The sequence below is a fragment of the Malus domestica genome, chromosome 02 (genome assembly GCF_042453785.1).
Source record: "Malus domestica chromosome 02, GDT2T_hap1".
In the NCBI taxonomy this organism is placed as follows: domain Eukaryota; kingdom Viridiplantae; phylum Streptophyta; class Magnoliopsida; order Rosales; family Rosaceae; genus Malus; species Malus domestica.
The window spans coordinates 3,444,652-3,455,785 of record NC_091662.1 but is presented as its reverse complement, the minus strand read 5'-3'; the positions used below and the strand labels follow the sequence as shown (position 1 = coordinate 3,455,785).

Sequence of the window (11,134 nt, the reverse complement as noted above, 5' to 3'; positions counted from 1 at the left end):
AGAGTAAAACGTAATGAGAATAAAAAAAATAACAAAGTCAACGAAATCCTCCTCTTCTCCTCCCTCTACATATCAAGAATAAAAATTCTAAGAAATGAAATAGCATGTGTGCAATTGTTAGTTTTTGATTAAGCAAATTGCATGGCCCATGACATGATTTGCTTTTGTCGAGAGCCATATGATTTAGACTACGATTTCACGCCATTGAATTGGCTGACCAAGATCGATATTTCAAACTCTTGTGTTAGAACATAAAAGTGTATATAATCGTACAAAGTGGATAATGTAAAGTTCATTTATATTCGTTATGACAAATAATTATCTACACTAAGGAGAGATGATGAGTTTAACTTCATAACGAGCTAGCAATAATGTGTTTAAATTCTTCTTTGATGACTATCGAACCTAATACTTGTCATTTACAAATAAAAAAGAATACTACTAAACTGCAGTATTAAGTGGCATGTAAAATTTGTATTCGGTTTATCTATATTTATCCATATTTCCGCTCATGACACGAAGTCATACAGGGTATTGGTTCCTCTATTGTGAGAATGAAGGCTAAGGCCCAAAATTAACACCTACAACATAACGGACAATCAACAAGGGCAGGCCCATGTGTAGCCTTATAGGTCGATATGTTGGTCTTGTTGGGTGGGCCGAAACCATGAAGATCTTTCGCGTTTGGATGTCGTTTCACGCGAAACAAGAAATAAAGTGGAGGAAGACTTTTGTTTTTGTTGACTGAAGGAGATTTGACTTGTTTAAGGTAGGGGTGGACACGGTTTGGTTCGGTACGGTTTTGAGTGAAACCGAAACCGAAACCGATTTTTTTTACGGTTTGGTTCGGTGCGGTTTTGAAGCCAAAACCGAAATGAAACCAAACCGTTTGGTTTGGTTCGGTGCGGTTTCAAACGGTTTCGGTTTGGTTTTTAAGAAAAAATGTACAAGTTGCAATTTAACATATTAATAAGTATTTTTCAATAGCAATAGGAAAAAGACATTTGTTATGTAAACAATTAGCATGTTGTATGCAGTTGTGATGTTAAAACATGTTAAAACAATGTTTATCATAAAACAAGTTGAATAAATTTGAATTCATTAAACATGAGCAAAACTTTGATACTAGAATATGTGATATCATGCTTCAAATGAGTGGACTTCATTAGATCATTGTTCGACTTTTGATAACAAGATTAGTCCATCCTTTTACATATATGTGTGTGTGTGTGTGATGGTATAAAATAACAAAGGTCCTTCAAGTTAATGAACAAAAGAAGGTGATGAATGATGATATTCTAGTGTATTTGAGTCTCATACTAAGTGTATGGATTCTAACAAACAACCAATTAAAACATGAAATCTAATATAGACATTTAATTAAATGTTTATTAATATTTGCGGTGCGGTTCGGTTTCGGTGCGGTTTTCAAAAGCCAAAACCAAAACCAAACCGTTTTCTATTTTGCGGTTCGGTTTCAAAACCGAAACCGTTTCAAAACCACAAAACCAAACCGTTCGGTGCGGTTCGATTTGATTCGTGTTTCGGTTTCGGTTTTCGGTTCTAAGTGCCCACCCCTAGTTTAAGGTATATTTCAGCATCATTGGTTCTGCAACGCAACCACAATCACAAGCATTGCCATTTTCTCAATCGTGATCTGAACCACTGCAGTGTCATAACGGTGGATACCACCATGACAGCCCACAAAAAGCCTCCCTTTCATTCTCCTCCAAGTCAAAATTTTGGAATTACGACTTCTTGAGCTTCAAAGATGAAGACGCAAACAATTAACAAACAAACAATTTGTAAGAACATTATTTCGGGTGAGTGTATTTTTGATCATCACCCACTCAAGTGGTGGTGAAACCCACTAGTCTCAAGTGGTGGTAGTGGACCACTGTACTTATTATTATTATTTGAGTTTAAATTTTGAAAAATTTATGTTTATTCATTAAACATATCTCAAAATTTAAACTTAACTAACAACGATAAATAAATGAAATAGTGAAGACCACTATCACTCGAATGTGATGAGCTAAAATATTCCCTTTGGTATTAATAATGTTTCTGCCTAGCGATTATTTAGATGTTTTTATTCAACCAGCAACCAAACTCTGTTGGAGCCATATGTTAAAATTATGAGATTGCACATGGAATCCCAATTATTACGCATGTTGTGGAATTCACGTTTTTTGTTAGGATAATTTTAAGGAGATTAAAATTTTAAATTAAAATTGCAAACTATATGAAGTGTCATCGATAGGAAATAAGCATGTTAATTAATGCTTCACATCATTTTGTTTAAAAATTTGGTCTCTCTAATATTATTTATTAGGTTATATAACAGAGGACTAATACAACTCTCTCTTTGTTTCCCTTTCCTTCTTTCTTATTTCCTCTCTCCTTCCTTTTCTCCCTTTTCCGAGCAAACATCTCTCTACTCCCTCACGCACTCTCAGGCCAATTCTGGGATTTTTGAGGTGTCGGGCGACCCAAAAAAATGTGCCCTAACTTCATAGAAGAAAAATGATTTGTTTTCACACGTAAAACTTCGATAAAATTATACTTAGAAAAGTACTTCAAACTCAATAATTAAGAAAAAAAAATATTGTATTGAGAGAATGAAACAAAAAAACACTTCAGACTTACAAGTAGATAGATGATGAGTTTCATTTCCCTTCTATTGGAAAGAATAAAAAAGCACATAGCATTTCAAACTCTAGACCTTTCATTACTATTAAACAATAACAATCATTGCTTCTAACCAAAAATCTTGATCATTTAATCAAATTTTATAAATTTATACTCTTTTGAAAAGAAATTCATAAAAACAGGAAAGTAAAAAAACACACATAGTGTTTTGAACTCAGAACATCTCGTTATTTTTAAATAACATAAACCACCGCTTCTAGTTAAACTTCTTGATCATTTAACCAAATTTTATAAATCTATACTCTTGTGAAAAGAATTCGTAAAATTTGGAAAGTTAATAAACACACATAAGACCATCTCCAAAGGAGATGTTAAAAATGTCACATAGACATATAACAATAACAAATGACATACCGTTTACTCCAACCGAGATGTCAAAGCTACATAAAAAATAAGGCTAAGTTGACATGGACAAAGAGATATCAAATTTGAAGCTGCCTTCAAATATGATTTTTGCTATTTCCAAAGGCATTCCACTTGCCTTACGTTAAATCTTGCATATTTAAGTATTATTTTTATTATTTTTAAACCAACAACAACCCAACTTTTATTATTTTTGTTATAAAAAAACATAAATAAAGTAATAAATTTTGGCATATCGGGTGGAAGAAAAATATCGACAATATGTTAAATTGCCAAGTCAGCAATCAAATTGAAATTTGATGTTTTGAATTTGACGTCTCATTTGGAGATGCTATAACGTTTTGAACCCGAGGCCTCCTTAATTTTAAAGAAGAGAAACCAATTGGTTTAGTTTAACTTCTTGGTCATTTAAACAAATTTTATAAATTTATACTCTTACGAAAACATATATGAATATATCACTCTAATAACTTTGGTGCCCCCAATTTTTTATGGCCCCGAACAATCACCCAGCTCGCATTGGGCCTAGGCCAGCTTGTGCACTATCTCTCCACTCTCACTGTGCATACACGGTGCACATAGTTTACGTCCACCACCGCCCAAACCAAGGAGACCACCAGCTTTGTCTCGTCCTCACGAGCCCAGAACACCCAGCCTCGCCTCGAACTTCCTTCTCAATCGTCAGGATTGAAGCTCGTAAAGTCCACGACTTTCCGGCCAAACTTCGACTGGTTAACCGTTATGACATGTATCAATTTGTTCGTCTCGTTTCGAGGTATGATTTTCTTTCTTGGATCATTCAATTTGGTTGAGAAATGAGAAAGTTATGACGATTGAAAAAATGTGTAGAAAATCAGCCAAAACCCAGTGTTTCCAACGAGTTTTAGAAACTCCGGTGAGCTTCTAAACCATTGCAGTGCCATAACGGTGGATATCCCCTTGACAGCCCACGGAACCTTCTTTTCGTCCTCCTCCAAAATTATAGATTACAATTGATGAGAAAAAATCTTAAAAAGATGCTAATCACAACTAATAAATTACGGCTTCACTTGTAAACTAAAAAAAATAGTTAACCACTTAAGGGGAGGATAAACGGGTTCTGTACCCGCGGGTCAGGACGGGTACCCGCAGATCGGGACGTGTACAAAATTTCAAAAGGGAAACTAACGAAAAATTTAAAAAAACTTCATTTTTAATGAAAAGTCATTTTTAAATGTATAGTGAATAGTACCAGAGAAATGTTATAAATATGATTTTTCATTAAAAATGAACGGTACCAAAATTATTTTGTTAAAACTCCCAATTTCAAAATACAAAACGGGGCGGGGACTCGAGCTCTAGTTAAGTCCTCGACAGTAGCCATCCATCGACAACCAACATCTCAGACTCCAGTTACTCCACAGCCTTCGACTTCGTCTTCGTCTCCCTCTTTCTGGCGAAATGTCAGTGGCGGTAACCATCAACAACCACCATCACCATCATCTCTCCGAATTGAGACCACCACGTTCATCTCATCTCCTTCCAAATTAAGGTAATGTAATTTCGGAACTCTTAATTTTTAACTCTCTGGTTAATTTTTTGGATTTAGGGATTTATGGTTATCTGCAATCTCTGAATCTCTCTGATCAATTTTCAGATTTGAGAGTTAGGGTTTTCTACAATCTCTCAGTCTATTGACCAGTTCTTCATGCCCCAAACACAATCCATAAATTTTCCTTCGTAGAAATTGGGAATTTGGAATTTAGGGATTTAAATGTTCATACCGTACCTATTGGGCATTCCATAATGTTTGAAATTTGAATTGGGAATTTATGTATTGTTCAAACTTGCATACTTGTTGTATAGCATTGAATAGGAATTTATTTATTGTCCAAATCTACAAATGTACAACACCTTGCAACGATCTTCAACCTGTGCAATGTGCAATCTCTGCTTCGAATGGAAATTTATTTATTGTTCAGCAACTTGTGCAATGTGCAATCTCTGCTTTGAATCTACAACCTTGAAAGTAAGCTGAGTATTTTATTGATAGTGAAAACTATTTGTAAGACTATATTTGGAGACTCTGTTTACAAGGCTCAAAGTTTTGAATTTCCAAAAAGCTATATGGTTTCTCTTCCCAGTCCCTCCTCATGCTGTCTTATTGTTTGGCATCTCTTTGCAGATGTTTACATGAATCAATTGGTGATTAATCTCAGTCCATATCATGAATTCGTTTAAAGATCATAAACGTCAATCAGTAATTTTGGTTTTTTCTGGCCAACGATATATGTAAGGGTAGATGGCTGTAAATATACTTATATATAGCTATATATGGAAACGAAACTTTGTAATCAAGGAGGTTTCTTCTGCAAGAGTAATAAATTGTTAAAACTGCTTTTTTTATTCCCAAAAAAAAAAAAAAGGTCCATTGACCCGCTCCGAACCAGCCAAGTTCAAATTTCTTATACCGGCCCCCCGGTTACATTTTAAAACAGGTCCGGTCCGGTCTCTCCAAATTTAAACCCAGCCCGCCCGTGCCCAGCCCTAAACCACTTGCTAAGGAATCCAACCGTCTAATAAGATTATTAATTACATTAGTTAATTAGCTCCAATAAGATTTGGGGTCCTTACTTGCGCGCGCACACATATATATATATATATATATTTTTTTTAATTTGGGGTTTTACTTGCATATATAACCATATCATATTTTTATACATATTGTTAGTTAAATAGCTGTAATCACGGCCAAAGGACTCATTGTTATAATCTGTTAAAATAATGCATTATTGATAGTTGAAATTAAGAATATTCTGGATAGTCTTTTGTCTGTTCCCTTATTTCCTCTTTTCCTCTCTCTTTCTCCTTCACTGCACCTTCCCGGCTGGCACTATGTCGTTTCTGAAGTCCATATCCTAACATTGTTATATTATGTTTAAAACTTCTGTTTTTGGGGACTAAAGAAAGGTTGACTTGGCTTTGGTGCTTCAGTATCATCCGTTCGGCAACACAAACACAACCACTACGATTTATTCAGTCGTGATCTGAACCACTGCAGAGCCATAACGGTGGTTACCACCATGACAGCCCACGAAGCCTCATCTTCATCCTCCTCCAAGTCAAAACTTTGGAAGTACGACGTGTTCTTGAGCTTTAGCGGTGTAGACACGCGCAGTGGCTTCACAGGCCACCTCTACGCGGCATTAACAGACAGAGGATACCAGGCTTTTATCGATGAGGACGATCTAAATACAGGGGAAGAAATAGGAAATGCACTGTTCCGGGTAATGGAAGAGTCGAGGATCTTTGTTGTTGTCTTCTCAAAGAATTATGTGGATTCGAGTTGGTGTCTTGACGAGCTGGTGAAGATCATGGAGTGCAGATCCAATCTGGGGGGACATGTTTTGCCAATATTCTATTATGTTGATCCTTCCGATGTCAGGAATCAAAAGGGAGATTTAGCCCAAGCATTTCAGAAGCACGAAGAGGTCATCCGAGAAGAAAAAGATGACAAGGAACGTGAAGCTAAACGAGAAAGGGTAAGGCAGTGGAGAAACGCTCTTACAGAAGCTGCAGATTTGTCTGGTCACCATTTTCAAATCACTGGCACTGGGTAATCATTCAGCTGCTTTTCATGATTTAAGTTGTATTACTCTAATTAACATGATTAATTAATTTATACACCTTAATGTCTCATAAAAAACCTAAACCGTAATTGGAGTTTAATTAATACACCTAACTTTTATATGTCAATGAATGACTTTGTTTCGTTTAGTCAGGTTCGATACAAAATCACATACTAGGTTGTTAGTATATAACTATATATATGAAGGAAAGAAGGAAATGAAATTGTTTATGTACTGATAGCTCCTACTGAGCCTTCATTGAGTCTCACTAATGCTTACGAATTCAATTTTCAGGCACGAAGCAAAGCTTATTAGAGAAATTGTTGATAAGATTATTACGAATTGGCTTCCGAGCACGGAAAAATTACATGTGGCCAAACACCAAGTTGGAATCAATTCTCGCATGTCAAAACTTTGGAAGTACGACATGTTCTTGAGCTTTAGCGGTGTAGACACGCGCAATGGCTTCGCAGGCCTCCTCCACACGGCATTAACAGACAGAGGATACCGGGCTTTTATCGATGAGGACGATTTAAATACAGGGGAAGAAATAGGAAATGCACTGTTCCGGGTAATCGAAGATTCGAGGATCTTTGTTGTTGTCTTCTCAAAGAGTTATGCGGATTCGAGTTGGTGTCTTGACGAGCTGGTGAAGATCATGGAGTGCAGATCCAATCTGGGGGGACATGTTTTGCCAATATTCTATTATGTTGATCCTTCCGATGTCAGGAATCAAAAGGGAGATTTAGCCCAAGCATTTCAGAAGCACGAAGAGGTCATCCTTGAAGAAAAAGATGACAAGAAACGTGAAGCTAAACGAGAAAGGGTAAGGCAGTGGAGAAACGCTCTTACAGAAGCTGCAAATTTATCTGGTCACCATTTTCAAATCACTGACACTGGGTAATCATTCAGCTGCTCTTCATGATTTAAGTTGTATTACTCTAATTAACATGATTAATTAATTTATACACCTTAATCTCTGATAAAAAACCTAAACCGTAATTGGAGTTTATTTAATACACCTAACTTTTATATGTCAATGAATGACTTTGTTTCTTTTAGTCAGGTTTGTCACAAAATCACATACTAGCTTGTTAGTATACAACTACATATATGAAGGAAAGATGGAAATGAAATTGTTTATGTACTGATAACTCCTACTGAGCCTTCATTGAGTCTCACTAATGCTTACAAATTCAATTTTCAGGCGTGAAGCAATGCTTATTAGAGAAATTGTTGACAATATTATTACGAATTGGCTTCTGAGCACAGAAAAATTACATGTGGCCAAACACCAAGTTGGAATCAATTCTCAGATTCAAGATATTATCACTTATCTTTCAAGTGGTGGATTAGATGATGTTGTCATGGTTGGAATTTGGGGAAAGGGTGGATTGGGTAAAACAACAGTTGCCAAAGCCATTTATAACGAAATTCATCCTATGTTCCAATTCAAAAGTTTCCTTGCCGATATTAGGGACAATACAAGTAAACATGGTCTGGTTTATTTGCAAAAAACACTAGTTTCTAACATCTTGAAACAGAATTCTCATGTAAGCAGTGTTGCTGAAGGTACCAGTCTGATAAAACAAGGATTTCGACATAGAAAGGTACTTGTCATCATGGACGACATAGATGAAGTGGAACAACTGAATGCAATAGCTGGAAATCGCGATTGGTTTGGTCCAGGAAGTAGAATTATCATAACGACAAGATATAAACATTTACTAAAGAATGTGGACAAGACATATCTGCTTCAGGAAATGAATGAAGATGAAGCTCTGGAGCTTTTTAGCTGGCATGCCTTTGGAAATAGTAGGCCTCCTGAAGGATATCTTGAACTCTCAAGAAAGGTGGTTTCTTACTGTGGAGGTTTGCCACTAACCCTTACAGTTTTAGGTTCTTTCTTGTTTAAAAGAGCCATAGCAGAGTGGAAAAATGAATTGGAGAAATTAGAAAGATCTCCAGGTGAAGAAATAAAAAAACAATTCAGATTAAGCATCGAAGGGCTAGATGATACACAGAAGGCTATATTTCTTGACATATCTTGTTTCTTTATTGGATGGGACAAGGACTATGTCACAAAAGTATTAGATGGATGTGGATTTTTTGCAACAACAGGAATCAGGGTCCTCCGTGAACGAGGTCTTGTAACCGTTGAACACAACGAGTTGAATATGCATGATTTGGTTCAAGAAATGGCCAGAGTAATCATTTCTGAAAAATTCCCGGGTTACCCTGGAAAATGGAGTAGGTTGTGGAATCCTCAAGAGATCACCGATGTATTAACAAATAAATCTGTAAGTACATTCCCAATTAAATTTTGGATTAATTCATCATAGAAAATCATACATGTAACCCACATATCTCTATTATACATTTAACAACATTCATGTGTAAATATATGCGGTTGCACAAGGAGGGCTCAATTAGCCAACAATAGTACCTGCATATATATATATATATATTTATATTCACCATACGTGATTTTGCCTAATGAATAATAATACATTTAAACAGGGAACTGGAGAAGTTGAAGGACTTGCTCTGGATTTCTCTGATCATTGGTTTCAAACCTGTGACATGCCTAGTTTCAGTACAGAAGCATTTGCCAGTATGAAGAAACTGAGATTGCTTCACCTCAGATACGTTCAGTTCACTGGAGAATACAAACATCTTCCCAAAGAGTTAATATGGTTGTGCTGGCGTGGATTCCTTTTGCAGTCCATACCAGATGACTTTTTTAATCAACCGAAGCTAGTTGTTTTAGACATGCAGTCAAGCAATCTTGTACAAGTTTGGGAGGGCTCCAAGGTACAATCAATTACAAATGATGATGTTCTGTTTCTACTATTCTTTTATGGATTTCCTTTATTATTATTATTTTTAAATTTTTTTATGAGATCTTCCTTTTGGATATTAATTTCAATTTCCTTTCGTTTTCTGCAACAGTCGCTTCAAAAGTTGAAAATCATTAATCTCAGTCATTCCCTTGACTTGGAAGAATCACCAGACTTTTCACAAGTCCCAAATCTTGAAGAGTTGATAATGGAAGGCTGTGAGAGTTTGTCTGAGATTCACCCCTCCATTGGTCATCTTAAAAGACTCTCTTTGGTAAACCTTAGAAACTGTTGCAGTCTTAGTTCTCTTCCGAGGGATTTCTTTAAGTCCAAATCTGTTGAGATTCTTTGTCTTAATGGATGTTCAAAATTGAGAGAACTGCATGAGGATTTAGGGGAGATGGTATCATTGAGAATACTTGAAGCAGAGAATACATCCATAAAACAAGTACCAGCTTCCATAGCGAGGTTGAAGAAACTCACTCGTTTCTCTCTAAGGTCTGGCTAGAGAACACCCTTCCACTTGGGGATGAGCAACCAGGGATGTGAGATCACATGCTTTTATACTGAGACTAATTTTTGAAAAGTTGATTGGTTAACTAATCTGTTGTATAAGGGTTGCTAAAATACTTTTTACAATAAGCAGTTCATTCCCCTCTTAGACACCTACTTTCTTTTCTTTTTTATTATTGTAAATAGGGTTGTAAATAGATTTTCACGTGTATGTAAATGGTATTGTCTATCACATATATTTAAAACTTTCTACATGTTTTTATACGATTTTATAACATGCATCAGCACCCGGGCACCCTCGCTAGTTCAATTCAAAAACCAAGAAACACTAACTATTACAAAGTAAAAAAATGTTGAACATTTATAATAAATAAATAACTAAATAAGTTAACTAAATGCATTTCTTGTGTGATCGTTGATATAGAAAAAAATTAGCAGAAGTTTGCTTTTCCTTGATTGAAATGATTCTAGTTTTATTGTGCCACCTTACACCTGCCCCATCTTCAACTATATATGCACCACTAGAAATAATCAGTGAACAAATCCAAGTGTAAAAACATCGGCCTCCTCTTGACCCCTTCCCCGCAACTACGTGACATAAAACTAAACTTAATACAACATTAGTAGTGGTTAAACTGTACGTGGAACGGATGTGAACCTTGCCAAATTAATAAGAGGCATTCTAATTAATTGTGATTAAAAGTCATGTGTCAGCTCCAGAACCTTTTTGAATATTTTTTACTCCACAAATATATCTCTCCAATATTTCATACAAAATATCTAAAAGAAGCCTCTCCCCTTAATCCATCCTGCAGTAAACTTGCCAAAGCACAAATTACTAACAAGTGATGAGTGTTAAAAGAATATAGATTACAATTGATGAAAAAAATCTTAAGATATTAATCACAACTACTTAATTACTACTTACTTCTAAACTTTAAAACATAGTTAACCACTTGCTAAGGAATCCAACTGTCTAATAAGATTACTTATTACCTTAGTTAATTAGATCCAATAAGGTTTAGGGTCGTTACTTACATATATAATCATATCATATTTTATACGTATTGATAGTTGAATTAGGTGAATAGTTGTAAT

At 35.6% G+C, this 11,134-nt stretch overlaps 1 protein-coding gene across 2 annotated transcripts; it reads left to right on the top strand.

Moving 5' to 3' along the window:
* The first annotated feature begins 4,349 nt into the window (after nucleotides 1–4,349).
* LOC103426621 (disease resistance protein RPV1-like) lies at nucleotides 4,350–10,290 on the top strand. 2 transcript variants are annotated; one of them, XM_008364703.4, is made up of 6 exons: nucleotides 4,350–4,606; nucleotides 6,049–6,670; nucleotides 6,978–7,583; nucleotides 7,891–8,983; nucleotides 9,204–9,497; nucleotides 9,636–10,290. In XM_008364703.4, the coding sequence occupies exons 2-6, from the start codon at nucleotides 6,138–6,140 to the stop codon at nucleotides 10,029–10,031; spliced, it is 2,922 nt and encodes a 973-aa protein (XP_008362925.2). In that variant the 5' UTR covers nucleotides 4,350–4,606; nucleotides 6,049–6,137; the 3' UTR covers nucleotides 10,032–10,290. The 2 variants fall into 2 exon arrangements, with proteins under 2 accessions (XP_008362925.2, XP_070661982.1); XM_070805881.1 differs by lacking the exon at nucleotides 4,350–4,606 and having other exon boundaries at nucleotides 5,817–6,670.
* The last annotated feature ends 844 nt before the right edge of the window (nucleotides 10,291–11,134 follow it).